The sequence below is a fragment of the Martes martes genome (assembly GCF_963455335.1).
Source record: "Martes martes genome assembly, chromosome: 10".
Lineage (NCBI taxonomy): Eukaryota > Metazoa > Chordata > Mammalia > Carnivora > Mustelidae > Martes > Martes martes.
In genome coordinates this window covers 73,571,912-73,590,514 of record NC_137898.1, presented here as the reverse complement: position 1 = coordinate 73,590,514, position 18,603 = coordinate 73,571,912, and the positions used below count along the sequence as shown (strand labels likewise).

Here is an 18,603-nt window from a genome sequence, read left to right as displayed (position 1 = left end):
CTTTTACCTCTGTTCTGAGTCAGTGAACACCAATCTATACCAAGCTGTTCAGCTTTCTGATTCCCTCCCAATGGGTAAAGGTGTGCAGGAGAGGACTGGAGCCTTCCCATCACTAGAATGTCCCATCCCACTGAAACCATCTCCTTGGCATTAAGATTTATACAGTTGGTCTCAATGGAATTTAGTTTTTGAGTCTGTATGATCATTTCTGGATGTCCTAATAAAGTCCATTTCTCAAACACAGACACTGAGAACTCAGTCATGTGAGACTTCACTCTGACTTGCCTTTCTCTTCAAATATGCACATTGCTACAGAACGTCATTCAAAATGTCAGAACTTTCATTTTCTTTCATTAAAGCCCACAGCTATTTTTCTTTTTCTTTTTCTTTCTTTCTTTTTCTTTTCTTTTTTCTTTTTTTTTTACTTCCTTGAACTGCTTCTCAAGAAATCTTAGTAAATGAAGAGGTGAGAGGCTTCCCAGTGATATGTTTGGCCGTCACAATAAAATAGGGTTGAAGGGCTGCCAGAAAGAAAAGTTCTGGAGAATCACAGTAGCAGGTATTTTTGAAGAGCTGTTATAAGAAGAAAAACTAGATTTTTTAATGGTGTATAGCTTAAGAGGACAAAACAAGGACAAATTCTGAGAAATCGGTGGGAGATGTTTCAGAACCATCCTCACTGTGCTGCTCACCCGTCCGCCTCACATTTGGTTACCGAGAGCTCCTGATCCTCTCTACTCTGGAGTGCACAAAAGTTGCTCTATTCCAACCAACTCATCTGCATCTCAGTCTCCTACCTGAAAACAGGCCCTCGCCATCCATCGTCCACCCCAATGGCTCACCGATTAATCATCCCGCATTCTGCTATGGCCACTAGCTTCAGACCTTATTGAAACGTAGAGAGGACAACTTCCTCCTAGCCTCTCCTGACTCACATTTTATAGAGCAATGTTTCACAAAACAAGGCATGTAGGCATATTCTTGAAGATACAAACATTGTACCATGGTTTTTAAACACTGGGTTTTCAAATATCTCTCTCTTACAGGGAAGCTATGAGAGACATTTACATAGAACAAACTTTAGTTTCTTAATTCTCTAGGGATCTGTGGGCCTATTTTTAGGAGCCCATCACTTTTTTTTCCTTGAGAGTAGATTGAGATAGAGGGGTATTGTGATACATTCTAAAGTCTTTACAACTCTTCTTCTCTCCCGCTACAAACTTAATATTTCAGCCATACACAACTTCTTATTTTTTGGTAAATAATTTCACATCTCTGTTCCCTGTGCACATTGTCCTCTCTGCTGGAAATGCTTTTCCTCCTCCCTTCTTGGTGAGAATTAACTGATATTTCAAGACCCAGTTCTATTTTCTTGGGAAACATGTTTGGTTTATCTCTGGGTTCCTACCTCATTTTATACCGCCTGTCACATTGTGTTTTCCCCATGTGCCTGTGTGGGATTTCCTCATTGGATAGTAAGCCCCTTGAGGTCAGAAACCATGCAACTGTCATCTTTATACATCTTTAAGCATCCATAATTTCCTGTAGTATCGGGATCATAAAAGTGTTCATTAAATTGAATAGAACTAAGTGTTTTTTTTTTTTTCCTCAACCTGGAGCTTTTTGTTGTACCTTGTGAGGTAGGTTAGTCCCTGTCCTTGAATGGCCACCCAGGAATGTTTTCACAGTGGCGTCTCAGCACAGTACCGGATGTTGGCATGAACACGTGAAGTGTCTTCAGCTCTAAGTTTCTATGATCCTAAGTTGCACTGTGCTTAGGGTTGCGAACACAGCTTTAAATTAGAATTGTTCCTTGTTTTTGTACCTTTTTCCCTTTGGGGGTCACAGGAGCTGCCTTTTCTCTTATCTCCTTGTTTTTGGGAACTCCCCCTAAAAAGCTATTTGTCTCAAAAAATGCTATCTATCTCTCGGTCTGTCTCAAGAAATTTTTCCATCATTCCCCCTCCCCATTTTTCTACTACACCTAGCCCATCACGGCCCATTTTCTCAGGAGTCAGTCCATATTTGTTTTCTAAGCTAATTGTCAGAAAAATTAGTGAGTGATAACTGAGTTGTCAACAACTAACCCTGGTTTAACATAATTATAGCTGCCATTATTGAAGAAATGTTATAAGTTCCTTACATGTATTATATCATTTATTTTTAACACAAACCCCATAAATTATTATTCTTATCTACATTTTAAATATGGTGAAACTAAGGCCCAGAAGTGAAATAACTTATTCAATGTGATATATCTAGGAAGTGGTGGAGTTTGGATCAACTTCCAGTCAGTTTGATTCCTTTTAACCACTTCGCTAAACTGGCATTCCTCCCTCAGCCCCCAACACACATGCCACTGCTAATTTTGCATTAGCACAATTATAAACTGTGAACTACAAGACACCATGGACAGTCAGAGATTTGGATGTGAGAAGATTCTTCTTTGAATCCAATAGCCCACACTGCCTGGGGACCAAATATTTAGCCTAATCAGAAGACTACATTTTATAATGTATACTTATTTTTTTCCTTGCCTTATTGAAGAACATGAGCCTCTTTTACACAATTCACAAGTGGCACATATTCAATATTTATTTCAACATTTAAATCTAAGAGGAAAGCTGAGGTTGCAAAATAACTTCAGAAGATGAAAACACAACAGCTCCTCCACCCCAGAACTGGCTGTGAGAATGTGTTTCATGGGACGTACATTACACACCTCTCACAAGGCTGGAAAGAATCAAAGGGCAGCAATAATGTGAGGATCAATCAAAACTGACCATTCCATTCCACCTGCATTTATTGAGAGAAGAATGCAGTAGCTGTCTTTGCTCCTGCTTCTCCCATCCTGTGCTCCTCACAGCTATACTCACTTGAGCACTCCTTGTAGGTCAAGACATCCCACATCCCACCCTATTCTGATTTTAAAATGTGTCCAGTGAGCAAGACTTGCTCCCAGGTCTTTGTTCCTAATATCCTTCACCACAGAAAGGAACCATTGCTTCTGAAAAAAAATGACTGATTCAGGCCTGAGGCACTGCAGATACAAGATAACTCTAGAACACTTTGTTATATCAGAAAGAAAGAAATTGCTAAAAAAAAAAAAATAATGGGGAGGTGAAATAGAGACACAAAAGCCAGCTTGAAGTGGTGCCCATTGATGGAATCTGGGACCATCTAAGCACTAAGATAATTATACACCTTAAAGAATTATATACCATTGAAGAAATCCTGAGTGCTGAAAGTCTTTACTGATACCATAGGTGGATTAAAATAGATTGATAGATTATCTATCTACATAGATAAGATAGATAGATGATAGATAGATAATTAGATGGATAGATAGATAGACAGATGGATAGATGATAGAGAGGAAGCCCACCAGGGAGGTGGGCTCTTGCTAACAGTAGAATCTTGAGTGCTGATAAATGTAAAGGAAGTGCTGAAGATGGAAAATCATCATTCTTTAACCACCAATGGATGGCAACTGTAGGAGAATGTAGAATATTTGCATAGTGTTAAAAAAAATCGCCATGTAGTCAATTTATTATTTTGAAAGAGAGAAAATAAGTAATTATGGAATGGGGAAATTGGACCATATCTGGAGCAGATGATCAAACTTCACATCACCAATGTGAGACAGATGGTTGTCCTCTGCCTCCCAAAGTGATACTCTCTTAGAAAGACACAAAACCACCTACAGAGAATTCTGGATAAGAAGGCATTACCTGCATCCATTTATGAGGAAATATCAGACAAACTTAAAAAAAAAAAAAAAGGAAATCCTATTTACAAATGATAGGAGAAACTGTATTCCCCCAAAGTGCCAATCTCATTAAAGAAAAAAAGGGGGATCGTAAAAATATTTCAGATGGAAGAAGGCTAAAGAGACATGGCAACTAAAGGTTACCTACTCTAGTCCGGATCCTGTTATGGAGGGAAAAAATGTTATAAAGGACGTTATTAGGCCATTAAAAAAAGAATATAAATATAAGATTAGAATAAAGCTTTGTATTAATATAGAATTTACTGGAGTTAATAACTGATTTGTAATTATGTATCAGAATATTCCTACTCTAAGGAAAAATACACTGATGTATCCAGGGATAAAGGGTTCTAATCCATACAACTCACCTTCACGTGGTTCAGTTTGGGAGAGAGAGACAACAAACCAGATGTAATGTACACAGTAAGTGAATATGGGTTTATGTGTGTCTTTGTATGATTTTATTGTTGTAATTTTTCTGTAGGCTTAAAGTTATTTCTGAATAAAAGTTTAAAGAAAGGGATAAAAAATGTGCCCTTGATCAGGGAAAGCCTTCATTTATAGCTCAGATCAATGTTTGCTAATGTTTTCCCACCAGTATGTTGGCAACATACAACAGGGATAAATAAGCTAAGTGGTGGGTTGGATGCAATTTGAAATGCATTGTTTTATTTATGTATTCAGTTATCAAAAACTTACTGAGCACCTGTCATGTGCCAGACAACGTGCTATGGTATGCCTTTTTTCTTCTCCTCAAAAGCATGCTAGACTATGTGTGAATAAGAATAATAAACTGCATTAGAAACTCATTTGGAAGCCACTGGCTGAGTTGACACGCTAGTTCCAGAAAAGTGTATCTCCCGTACCTTATTTCTGTGACCAGCCCATGTTCCTTGATGTTTCTTAGTAACAAAGTTCATGCTTTCTCACTTCTAGAAAATCTGCCTGAAAAACCTATAAATTACTTCTGTTTCCTTAAGGATGAGGCCCAACTTTGCAGTGTCGTTAAGTCAGAATTTGGAGTCCTGCTGTTAACCTCTGCATAGTCCAATGGGACACCCAATCCTCCCACATGGTAATTGCCAACTTGTGTGTGCACCTTTGTCTCAGCATATAGGCTCTGAGACTCCTGGCACCATGCATTGTCTTCCAATATTATATCATTAAAAGGTCTAGTTTCATATATTTATTGTTCACTCTCAAGAAACTCTCAACCTATTCTGGTTCATCAGAGTACAATGGAAAGGACTCTTGGGTTTTAGCAACTGACAATTCTTGGAACAGATTTAGCTCAGTCACTTAATGAATGCTTTTAGCCAAATTATATAATATTTCTAATTCTGTTACCTCTCTTTAAACTCAAAATAATGGTGCTCTATTTCTCAGAGGATGGTTGTAAGAATTAAGTGAGATAGTGTTTGGCACAGCAATTAGCTGTAAAATGTTAATCATTAATATTACTTTCAGAAGATAAACACAATTTTTATTTTAATGACTGGGAGAAGGATTCCTCTTTAGGGTGATATAGGTGATATACTCATTGTTTAAACTGCTTCTCAAGGAGAACAAGGCCCAAAGGTTTTGGTTGGATGGACCCAGGGATATGAAAGAGACAGTAAAACTATTCTATATAGTTGAGCAACAGAAGTTAGAAGATAAAACAACAACCACAATGACAAGAAAACAAAGAAAGAAAGTTAAGAAGAAACAAATGTGAGAAAGTTTTGTCTACACAGTAGGGTGCCAAAGAGGTTTGTAGGAGGTAGACCGTTTAGTGTTAAATGTGGAGTTGTTGACTTTGCAACAAGTTAGCCCAAACTTCCCATTAAATCTGTGACTTGAGTGAATGTTCTTGGTTGGGTGGTTGGTTGGTTTGTTTGTTTTGTTTTGTTTGTAGTTTGTTTCCATAATGCATATTGAGGTGAAAAAAGTGGGTTCTGTGACCAGGACCACATGAGCAGGGAAGAATCAACAGGTGCAGAAGAAAAGCAAGCAGGACTGAGAGCTCTGTAGGAAGAGTAAGATCTAGAAGAGCCTCTGAAAAGGAATCTCTAACAAAGTACAGCAATCTTGGGGGATAATGAGATGTCAACTTAACCTGAAGTATAGATTTTATCCTTATTATAGGCAAAAGAATGGAATTGGCTCAAAGAGCCTAGTGTTCAAAGTTTTTAAACTAGGTAAAATACTAAAACTTGCAAAGTATGATAGATCCACAGTCTTTTATCCATAATTCCAAAACACTACGTGGTATTAAAATGTTTTGTTCAGTGTCAGTACTCTGTCAATGGAAAAAGCTGACCTTACTCACCACTGGGCTGCCAATGGCCTTTCTTTATCGTGACAGCAGGTGTACCTTTTACCGAAGAGTCGTGTGTGTCAGATTACGGTGTGCTGCTCAGATTCTGTGAGGATTTTTGGTCACATAAGCATATATGCCACTTGTCCTTAGTCAGAAAATTCTGAATTCTTAAACATATCTGGGGTTTTGAATAAGAGATTACAAATAGGAGTTCAGGAAAAAAAAACAGAGGAAATTTTAAATGAGTGATAAAAGGGAATTACCTTCCAGTGTATTTCTAAAGCTGAAATTGGCAGCTTTATCCATGGAATCGGACTCATACTGGGTCAGACTTAGGCAGAATTCCACATCAGCGGAGGAGGGGAGCCTCGGGGTCCTGGCTTTGTCGTGGTTTCCAGGATTGCGCAGTAGCGGTCCCTCGGGAGTTCCGTCGCATAAAGCCTGCCGGCTGTTGTACTCCTCCAGGCGGGTGCAGATGATCTACACAAAAACCTTTATGTTAAAGGAGTTGTGACCACCTCCGCATTGAAGCGGGGGGGGGGGGAGGCAGGGAGATTCACCTAGAGGTTCATATTTTAAAGGAAATTGTTGAAGGAAACAGTGTTCTGAGGGTTTTAGAATAAGCAATGAAAGCTAAAATCTATAACAGAATTCTCGTCTTGCATCTACTTAAGAAAACGAGTTAAATTGCCCAGGCCTCAGTAATCAAAGGAGGATAATAAAAACGACTTCATATAATTTTGTCAAATATGTATTTGTTGAGAACATTAGTCTGAGAAGCATCTGTTAAACATCCATTGTAGGACTTCGCTGGATGTGTGCCCACAAAGCTAGCTCTGGTCCCGAGTTTCACCTGTGCCAGCCCTTGTTTTCTCTCTCCACATATCTTGTCTTTTGGCTCTCACAGGTCACGTGGCTTACATCCCCACTGCCTGGTGAGAACTCCCTAATTCCTATCTCTAGTTCAAAACCACTCCTCTGAACTTAAAACCTGTATCTTCATCTCTGACTTCCCATTTCAGTCTTATCTCCCAGGCATCTCACGTGTAACATTTAGACTCCCCAAACTCTGTCCTCTCCCCGTGTTTCCCATCACATCAACTGTCCTGCCACTCAAACCCATGAGTCATCCTTTTTAAGCCAGAAACTGGTGAGTTTTCATTTGTATTTTATTCTCTTGAGTCTTTCGCTAATGACTGAAATCATCAGGCAGTCTTGTCAATTGTACCTCCAGAACATAGCTGGAGTCTGGGTACCACTCTTCAGCTTGCTTACAAATGTTGTGATCTGACTGCTAACGTCAGGTTGGCTAGCCTTCTCTGAGCATTACACGTGCTTCTCCCTGCCACGACTTTGTTCATGTCTAAGCATGCTCACTCCTTGGCGTGGATCTGACATCTGACCTCATCTTCAAGGCCAAGGCAGTATTTTAGAAAAAAACAGAACCTGTTAACTCTCACTTCAAAAGAAATTCAAAAGGATCTGACTCGAAGTATGAAGAATTTTGAGGAAATCTTCACTGAATTACTTTGCTCGTAGTTTCATTTATAAGTAGGCAGAACAGTAAACTAGGATAAAAATATTTCACTAAAGAAGTCAAAAGGAGCTCTTTCAGTATAAATACAAAATAGAAATGGTAAACAATGAAAAATATCACACCATAATTTAATAGGCAGATTTATCTTTATTTTTTCATCTCAGTGTTATATGAATTAATTCATCTTAAAATTATTGATGCCTTAAATTCAGTGAGAGCAATGAACTAAGTAGCAAGTTATTAATCTTAACTCAGAATAAAAAGTGCCCAAGAACTGACCTGCCATGACAGACTTTTCCTAACAGGCACATACTTCCATGGGAGGCCTGTGCCCACTGAGTAGATAACATTATTCTTTGCCAAATGTAGACTTCATTTGCTTTAGACTCCCTTGATAAACAATCAGTATCATCTCCCTTAGAAAATGTGGTCTCCACGTGGACAACTTCATTATTAGGACTTCCCACAGAATCTAGAATATAGGCTCAATCAATATGTGATGGATGAATAAACAAATCAATGGATGAACCAATGAATCATCTACAAACTACAGATGTGTTCAACAGCCTTTTTAACTCATCCTATAATTGGTACCAACCTCTGCCCTAGAAGATATTTTTTTAAACATATCATTTGTATTAAACATACACTGAGGCCTTTTTCTGATCAAGATCATGAGGAGGGCATCACTGTGTACATTTTTAAAACTTCACACAACCACCTTGTAGGTTTATATGATTTTCCCCCCTATTTTAATGAAGAAATGCAGTCTGAGTAGGGAAGAATACGAAAGGCTAGTAGCAACTGAAACCCTGTTTTATGATGAATACTTCTGTGGACAACAGGCAAGACATGGAACAATACTTTAAAAGTGAAAAGCCTTCCTGGTCACTTGTTCACTTCACAGTTAAAAATAATCAAGACAATCTTATCAGTCTCCTGCTCCAATGAGTTTGCCCTCTAGAGAAACATAAAAGCAAATTCAATTACCACACGATGGAACTGAATGAGACGTGCCCCCTAGGAATGGCTGCTACTGTGTTGAAGAAGAGACACTTAGAGAAGCTTTTAATTTGGGGTCACTAAGATATCACTTATGAATAGTGTTGTGTGTTGGAAAAGAGCTGGATGACAAATTCCGGGAGATGCGGGCATCAGTTCCGACTCTGCTACTTACTAGCGATGTGTCAGTGAGCACATTATTTAGACTTGCTAAGTCTCAATTTTCTCAACAGTAATAGGAAATCATATTAAATATAATAGGATATAATAAAAATATACCATTATATAACATAGTAATGTATAATTCACATCTACTATATTAATAATAAAATAAAATACTAATAGAAAGTAGCACAGTTTTACTATATTAATAATAAAATAGTAATAGAAAATAGCACAGTTTTTTTGTCCAGCAAATGTCAGTTTCCAGGGTTCTTCACAATTTATGACATTCCTCAATCCTTTTATCCACACGTAGTAATTGAGAACTAGGTCTGTTGGATGACTTATGTAAGGTCATATGATGTTTAGAGCCAGAGCTAGAACATTAATACACTGTGCTGATTCGAAATGTATATATCCACGACATTTATTACTGCCTGTAAATGGCTTAGGAATGGTTGAATAAAACTAAACTAGCTTTTGCATTGAATATAATATATTGGATTCCTTTATCAGTCGATTACCTAGACATCATGGCAGGTACATAAATGAAATCATTTTCATTCCTGTTGGAATAATAAACCATCTCAGGACATTTTCAAAAGATCCTAGTGCCTCAAAAACTCCTACAGCAGACTTGTTTAAATTAGAGAGGTTTGAATGGAACTATTTTTGCTGAAATGCCAACTGCCAAGTGACTAAGTGTTCAGATGACTGGATGTATTAGTAACAAGGAGGAAATCTACCCTGGTTCCAGAAATAATTTGAAAAACTTAGTTCCAAGTCATCATGTTTGTATTTGATACAGGAGACTCAGGGAGGGGAAATTGTCAGCATGATGGTTAGAATCATGGAGATTACAGTCAGACATGATTTCTAGTACTGACTATTATTAGCTACATGACCTTGAGCAAATCCCTTAAGCTCTCTGAGTATTAAGGTTTTTCATCTATACATGGGGATTATAACAACTTTTTATGAAGGATCAAATAATGTAACATATGCAAAGCACTTATTATATAGTTTCAAATAGAGTGTTTAATAATGATCGCTGTTGGGGTATCTGGGTGGCTCAGTCGGTTGAGTGTCTGACTTTTGATTTTGGCTCAGGTCATGATCTCATGACCATGGGATGATCTCATGGTCGTGGGATCCAGCCCCAAGTCAGGCTCTGCACTCAACTCTCAACTCAACTCAGTTGAGAATCTCTCTTCTCCCTCTTCCCCCCACCCCACTCTGGTGCACGCTCTCTCTCTCTCTCTAAAAAAATCTTTTTTTTTTTTTTTTAAATAATGACAGCTATTATACTATTATTGAATACAAGACCTTTGGGCATGCCACCAAATTGTTTTTAACCCCGGCTCTATAACACTGGCTGAATATTCATTATGGTAATAATGAATATTGATATATAAAGATGTTATAGTAATAATTTCCACCCATGGAACTGAAAGAATATGTCAGATACTAAACCAGTCATTTTACATTAACAGATCCCATTGAATTCTTCCACAATATTGCCTTAAGATATATTATAATACTATTCTAATTTTAAAGAAAACATTTCCCAGAATAAGTAACTTATTCAGTATCTTGTAGCGAAATTACCAAAGTCCACTGAAACTCGCATTTCTCCGACTCAAAAGATTATACCCTTCCACTACATTTTTTCTGCTTTCCATTGCATTTATTGCTTTCATTAACACAGAAAACAAGCATATATAATAATTGCAGTCCATTTTTTTTTCTGTTGAGATAAACCAAAGGTCAAAGACTCTAGATAACTTGTTCAATATCACCTGGCAAGTGGCAGAGGTCCTCTGATGAGGAAGTTCTTCTTTTTCTATTTCAACACAGGTGATTTATAGCATAGGATAGGGGAAAGAATCAAGTGTTCCAAGGCAAATGAAGAAAGAGAGATAGAAAGAAGAAACAGACGTATTAATGGAAGTGAACCTAGATAGTGTTCTCTTAAGCTAAACTATATAGCAACAAACTACCAGCTATTAAAAGCTGTCAGGAGCAAAGATTCTATTAGGGCATTAGAGATTTATCTGGGGAAGAAAAAAAAAGTAAACCATATGACATTCCACAGAATCTTTTCCATAAAGAAAAAAAGAGAAGCTGTTATTTCACTGAGCTGTTGTCATGGTTACCTAAAACCCATGACTCTCTGCTGAAATGTGACTTTTTTTCTTTTTTCTTCCCACTGTTTGCTTCCATGTGATGTGCTTTCCCCTGATGAGTGGACTCCCTGGCCACATTTCACTCATGTGTATCATCTAGGAATGTTTATTTCTCTCTGCTTTGGTCCGTCATGACAGCTACCTTGATACACCTTTCCTTTTTATGGCTGGTCTGTCTGCTGCTTGCATAACATTGGATCTGATTGCGTTGAGCACAGGTGTTTGTACTTTAACGTTATTAAGTAACCCCCATCTCTAAAAATATTGGACTGCTTTAACTGATCACAAACATGCTTCTACATTAAAAGCTCTTGGCATTAAAGAACTAGGTGAAAAAATATATACAGAAAAGACACAAATTCTGAATCTGAGAAAAATTGTTTTCTAAACATACTAACACTAATTCATATATTATTTTATTTAATAGAATAAATTAGTAAATATTATTAGTAAATGTTGTAAATATTATTGTAAATATTGTTAATCTTGCTTAAATAACACTCAGATGTATTTTAACTTGCTTGATTTTCTCTATTGTATATTCTTTTTTTTTTTTGGCATGCATATACATACATATATAGAAGCCCAGAGAGAACTACATAAAATGTTTTACTCTATATGTTGAGTGAGTCAGCGCTTATTTTGCATTGATGTGTCCTTGGCCTTGGGGATCCAGTGCTATAAAGAAGTATGGTCAAAGTTTCTAGAAATCTAGGCATGCAGAGTTTAATTTTTAATGTATGTTATTGTTACAGTTAACATTTCTATGATTCTTAATTTTGTTCATTTCAACATACATTTATAAAGCCCATTCTATGTCTATATCATGGTTCTGAGCTCGAGGATACAAAAATAAATTAGAAGTGGTCTCTTCCCTGTAGCAGCTGACATTCTGATAGACAAAGACAGGTTTAAAAACAATGACATGAACTGAAGTCTCTATCATATAAATCTGTACAAAGTGTAATGATAATTCAAAAGGGTGAGGGTCAGTTCTACCTGAGTAAGGGATGCAGATCAGAAAGAATCTAATGGAATATTTTTATTGTAACGTAAATGAAAAGGTCTACATCAGAATATCGATGCCGGTTGTCCGTGTAACTGAATTTTAAGGGAGTCCAAGTGGCTACAAGTCAAATTTTATATCCGTAAATCAGTGATCTAAATGATCTCTTCTGAGGCTAAATGGTTTCTTATTAACAGAGAAACAGCATTGGAGTCAGGGACACAAGGCTTCAGTCCTCTGCTGCATGACCTTGGACAAATCCCACCTTTTGGGGGCCTCTATCTACATTTATAAAATAAGGGCACTATACCACACACCACTGAGTGCCTCTTAGTTCACAGTGAGTAAATGCTATGAATTTCTAAAAACTCTGTTTTTGTGTTGTAAAACTCCTGGAATTGAGGAGAAGATGGAGGCTTGGCACTGGAAGGGCCAGCGCTCTAGCTGATTTCCAAGGTCCTGTGAATTTGCAGAGTCCGGAAGCGGTTTGATTCTCATTTCACACGGAACAGCTCACATCTCGATTTGAGTGTACAATTCAGGCAGAAACATTTAAACTAGGGGTATGTTTATTACAGAACCCGAGTTTCTAAAGTGAAAGAGATACCAGGACAATTTCCAGATTCATTAAATCAGTGATTCTCAATGCTGGCTACACATTAGAATCACAAGAGAAGGGTTTATTTATTTATTTTTAAAGACTTTAAAAAAAAAATTTACTTTAGAGAGACAGAGAGACACAGAGAGAGAACACAAACAGGAGAGGCAGAGGGAGAGGGAGAGAAAATCTCCACCAGACTCCATGCTGATCGTGAGGCTGGGTGACAGCCTGGATCTCACCGTATGAGCTGAAACCAAGAGTTGGATGCTTAACTGACTGTGCCACCCAGGCGTCCCCCAAGAGCCACCCAGGTGTCCCACAAGAGACTGTTTTAAAAACGCAAGTACCTGGGGGTGGCTGGGTGTTTCAGTCAGTTGGGTGCTGGACTTTGGTTTTGGCTAGGGTTGTGATCTCGGGTTTGTAAGATCAAGACCCAGGAGGGGCTTCTGTTCAGTGGGGAGTCTGCTTGAGGATTCTCTTGCTCTATCTCCCTTTGCCCCTTCCCCCACTCTCTCTTTCTCTAAAATAAATAAATAAATTTAAAAAAAAGTTTAAAAGTGCAGATGCCTGGACTTCCTAGTAGACCACCTGAAGAGGATTTTCCAGCAGGAATTAGATGGGTAGATCCATGCAATTTTCTTTAAGCTCCCTAAGTGGTTTAGATACTAAGAAGTACTGAATTAAATGGCTATAAACAACTGATCTTCATTTTTAAAAGACGGACTCCAGAAATGGAAACAGCAGCTGTCACCTCACAGTGACACCATTCACAGTAGGCAGACACAAATTCTCTTTTTTCTTGTTTTCTCTTTTTTATTTAAACTATTATTTGCTTGTTTTTCTTCAATGGCCTTTGTGCACTCTATTTCTGATTTTGAATTTTAGCACCAATTACCACACAGCAGTTTAATCATTGAGGAATATAAAAACTAATGTCATAATTTCAGTCCAGTGTTTACCCACTAGACCCAGAAAGATGTATTTAGAAATAAAATCAGCTACAATCATAAAGAAAAAAGGAGATGGGGAGGAATTTTCCACTCCATAAATGATTAGAAAAAAATGCATATATAATTCTAGTAACACCAACTAGCATATATCTCATGCAATCAAATATCTATTAGCATTTGTCTGTTAAGCTTCCATGTGGATGTTGTAACATTTTTGGTGATTTGGGTAAGCCACCAGCCTTTCTGGATCAAGTGAGGTGGTACAGTTAAGGAAAGAATTATAATGGACTCAAAATCCCTGTCCTCGCTTAGCAGTATTTTAAGCAGTAACAGAGGATGAGAGAACTAGATGAGAGTTTTGCACTTTATAAATTAAGGTAGGAGATCTGAAGGCTTATTGAAATAGATTTTTTTTTAAGCTCATCTTTTCCAGCCTTTCCTGCATAAATACACTCATTCCTTTTGGTAAATAGCTGACATTAGTGATACCAGATATTACACCAGGACCATTTTTCAGTGAGCTTCAACAGACTCCATTTGGAAGGTGTGTGAACTTAGTGGGGAGGGCGGGAAGCCCTTCACACTCCAAACTTGCAGAGCGTAAGATATGAATGCCAGACTCTTCCCATCTCATTTAAACTTTGGGCTCAGTTCCATAAAGCCCTGCTAGTCAAAAGTGCTGTATTAGAAATGTCTGGAATACAGACAGAAAAACATTTCTTCCTCCTTATGGTTTTAAAATGATAAATAATTAAAGCATATTTCTTTGCTCACATTTTGTCCCAAATCCAGAGTGAAAAATTCGGCATAGGAGAAATAGAAACTAAATTTCAGAATTGCAATCCCTTACCTTGTACCTCTAAAGTTTGCACATAGTTAGGAAAAAAGCTAATTTCTTCTACAGGCTAATGAAAAAAGATGAGACAGAGTAAGCTAGATCCTCTGGCTGAAGACATCATAGCAGACATGTCCTCGGGAATAGTATAGGTGGTCAGGCAGCCAAGCCTGACCCATCTCTGTTAGTTCCTAGTGATCCTGTGATCATGTACAGTTTACCTTTATAGCTCAGTGTTTTAAACCTTAGCAAAGGGAAAGGATAGTAAAAGTATTAACCGAGTTAACTACACAGAAACACTTGCAACAGGGTTTTACACATGCTAAATGCTCAATGTAAATTAGCTGTTTTCATTATTTACCTATTTGGATCCCAGTGTCCTCATATGTTTTTTAAAAAGATTTAATCTAAATAATATTTTCCCAATTTCCCTGATGATAATTGCCATAGACATTTAGTAAATGATGCCTTCCCAAAGGCTCCCTGTTAAATTTCTGATCAATGGGTCTAAGAGCTAGGAGCAGGGATTTATAATTTGTACACTGTATGAATTTTATTGTGAAGAAAATTTCAGGAACACTGACCTAGATCATTAACTTAATCATCTAAATACCCACTCATCCATCCAACAAACACTTAATGAGCCCTTGCCACTTGCCAGGTACCATTCTATGTGCTGAGAGATACAGTGATGAACCAAACACCCTTTATTTATTAGAGTTTAGGAACATGGTAGAGGATATTAGACAAATAAACACACAAATGCCTATGTAATCACAACTGTGAAGTGTGCTATAAAGGAAAATACAAGGTACGCTGAGACTTTTAATAGGAGATCTTTTCTGCTCTTGGCAGGAGAGATGGGGAGGGAGGTGTATGAAGACCTAATTGCTAAGGTTCTTTTATGCTCTAGTATTGGATGTCCAGGATGCCTTACCTGCCAAGAGGAGAAGAAGGATGCTGGGCTGAGTAAGTTAGGGTTTGCTGGGTTGTGCCCTCCCATGTACTCATTGGTGCAAATGTCACAACCTTTAGCATCTCGCCAATCCCAATATGGAATAGTGAAGTTCTCATCCCCAGTGAGCTTCTGGATTTCTTGTTCCCACAGCAACAAGAAGAGTCTGTGCCAAGGCAGGAAACCTGGGGCTTCATGAGCAAAATCAATGTCTCTCCAGACTTGAGACCCTCCGAGCAGTGTGTCCCTTGACACGTAATAATGCATCCAGACAAAGAGGTCATAAATGTTGATGTCATTAAACATGGGGGTTGATCCATTATTCATTTGGCCATAGGTGCCTGTGGGGATGACATAGTCTGGGCTGGTGGTATGCTTCGCTAAAGTAAGGTAGGCAAGAAATTTGTTCTTCTCTGGGACACTCAGATCAAAGATGTTTCTTCTCACCAAAAGTCGTTTCTCTGTGCAGTTTGGTCCCCAAAAGCCAAACTTGCAATTTCCACAGTTGAATCCCATGAAGTTGCCAAAGCAGTGGCAGGTCCTATTATAAAAGACTGAGGGCCAAGACTCCCGGTCATCCACCCCTGTGAAGGGGAACTGAGGCCCACGGGGGGCATTAGACAGAACGATATTCTGACAGGCACCCCTACCTGAAAGCTGGCCACAGGGACTCCTGTCACCCCTCCACGGTGGGCAGCATTCCTTCTCCATCAGGCTCTTGGAGGAGGCACAGGCTCGAGGGAAATGGCCGGTCGAGGTCTGAAAACTCCAGAGCAGGAAGCACAAAGCAGCCAGGAGCATTCTTCCTCTAGACCTCACAGATCGGCTTGAGCCAGTTAATCGAGCCACGCACTTCTCTCTCCAGCTACCCCTACAGTGACTATCACATGTTTTGGCTGAGACCTATATAATACGAGTCCCACCTCCAGCATCAAACATTCTTGGGCTTTATCTTAAGCTTTCATCTTCTGAAAACCACATGACTAACATTTCTTCAGAGTTGGCACGAATCCCACCAGTGGGACAGGCCTATGTTAAAGTGAGAAACACCATTCACCATTAATAGTTTAATTCACATGGTAATAATAATGATAATAATAAGAATTTTTCCTGATCTAAGAAAAAGTAGCTAGTTGACTAGGAGATTAATGAAGATCTGAATTAGAAAATAAGAGGTGGTGTCAGGAATAGAGCTTCTCTTATTAAGAAAGTTCAGGCAATGTTAGAGATTAGAGATTATAGGTGCACGGTAGTTGTTTCTCAGAGACCATAATAAGTAGGCCACAGAATTTGCAAAACTCAGCTTTGCAGACAGAGATGCTTTTCAGAGCCTGGAGATTCTGTCTTATCTCTGGTTATACCGCAGATTATTTATTTCATACAAAGTATCTAAAGAAAAAAGAAAATCTTTCTGCTGTGTCTCCCTGATTATCTTGCTTCAGTTGACTACGTGCTAGCAATCTGTTTATTTTCTGACTATCGCTAAGGATACGTAGGTGGTCTGCTTTATTGTGGAGACTTCTACTAGCTAATATTCCAAAGGAAACTCTTTTTATTTAAATGCTGTAGCCACCTCGTTTCACTCGTAAGTTCTAGAAATCAGAAAGTGTTTTGAAATTTTGTCTACCATAGGGTCTTGTAAAAGAATTCTCAATTTAGGGTGTGAATGAATAGGATCAATATGTTTATTCAGCAAATATTTATTGGTCATACGCATCCCAGAATTCTTTTCCTGTGTGTAGTGAGCTAGGTAAATCGAAAGGCATGGATAAAAATCTAATTCTACCACTTAGGCTCGTTTTCAAATGAACAGTATAGATATTACGTATATCAGACTTTCAATGAGGGGACATTTTTGTGAACTGAGGATACTGAAAAGGATTGCATCATTTTGGATAATAGTATTCAAATTTTACTAAAAGGATGCCTCTTGAATAAAACCTGAATGGTGGGCAAAAGTTGGAAAGACCAAAAGACTGGAAATAATCCTTCAGGCAGGGGGAAAACTACAGAGGCAGAGGCAGAGAGCTGGATTCAGGTAGGCTCCCCACACTATTGGAAATGAAACCCAGGACCAAAAGAAGGGGCTTACAAACTAAGTTTTGGAGGAGAGAGGGTTGGGGGTTAGGTGAGCCTGGTGGTTCATAGTGCATGGAGCACTGGGTGTGGTGCATAAACAATGAATCTTGGAACACTGAAAAAATAAAATGCAATTAAATTCAAACAAACAAACAAAAAAAATTAAGTGGCTTAAACTAAGGTGAGTTGAAGGATTAGAGGATGCGAATATTCACACCACAGTTGTCCCTGCCAGATTTCCTCCTTTATCCTATTCCAGACGTGAAGCCGGGCGGTCCCCCCACACATACAGAATAATCGGACCTTAGGGAAAGCTCCAAGGAAAGCAGCCGGGGCTGGTCCTGGAGCTGCTGCGGGGTTCTAGGGAAGACCATAACTTTGCACGTGAATCTCAGTGCCTGCGTCTGCTTTCTTCACCTTTCTGCTGGAGTTTGTCTCATTATTTAGAAAAACGTCAAGGTGCTTCCATACCCCTCTCTTGGGACTCAAAAGCAGGCTTTTTAGGTGGAAGGAGCAGTGTGTGGGTGAAGAGGAAGGGAAGATAAGTTTCCATGGAAATGCTGCCTCTGGCTGGGATTAGGAAGTCATCACATGATCTCCACAAGGAGGCTTAATATTTTTTCTTCCTCCTTTCAGAGCCACTGAGAGATTAACACAGGGCTTCTTGCCCCTGGAGATTCTTGGTTCTGTATTACTTATAACCACATGTGGCCTTTTGTAATTCTGTTCCGTCTACTTGGAGACAGAATTCAACTTCTAATGTTCAATTTAATTAAGAATTTTGCTTTACACTTGCCCCCGTATCAGGCTTCCCAGTGAACAATTTACAAAGCCTTCATCACACCACTGGGCCTCTGTGTCAATTCTCCCAGGTCTGTTTTTTTTATAGCCTTCCAAGCATGCTTAGATGAATGGCAAAAATGTACTTTGTCCTCTTAATTTCCTTTAGCAAAGTGATTTCTTTAACTTGACAGAACCTCTTTATTACTATCAAATAGAGAACACTATCTACTCTGGCCCACATGTGTAATAGTCTTATTGTCAAAACAAACTTCCTACATACCAAACCCCATTTAACCTGGTTCTCCCCTAAACTCTAGATGTACATTCTCTAGGTGTCTCTAGTTTATAGAGTTTGAAAGTGTCCTATCCTGTTCTAGGAGATTATTGTATTGGTAATACATAAGCTGATGCAATCTTTATTAGCCAGAATTAGGGC

At 38.5% G+C, this 18,603-nt stretch overlaps 1 protein-coding gene across 2 annotated transcripts in view; it reads right to left on the bottom strand.

Annotated features, from left to right (window-relative positions):
- The window catches only part of TYR (tyrosinase), a 96,487-nt gene extending 80,205 nt beyond the window's left edge, over positions 1–16,282 (bottom strand). Inside the window, exons 1-2 of one of the 2 annotated variants that reach the window (XM_080817129.1) lie at positions 15,288–16,282; positions 6,335–6,551 (exon numbers count right to left, since the gene is read on the bottom strand). In XM_080817129.1, the coding sequence (XP_080673255.1) occupies positions 6,335–6,551; positions 15,288–16,106 (1,036 nt within the window). In that variant the 5' untranslated portion in view covers positions 16,107–16,282. The remainder of the gene's footprint in view (positions 1–6,334; positions 6,552–15,287) is intronic. The other variant, XM_080817128.1, reaches the window with a different exon arrangement.
- Between the last annotated feature and the right edge of the window lie 2,321 nt (positions 16,283–18,603).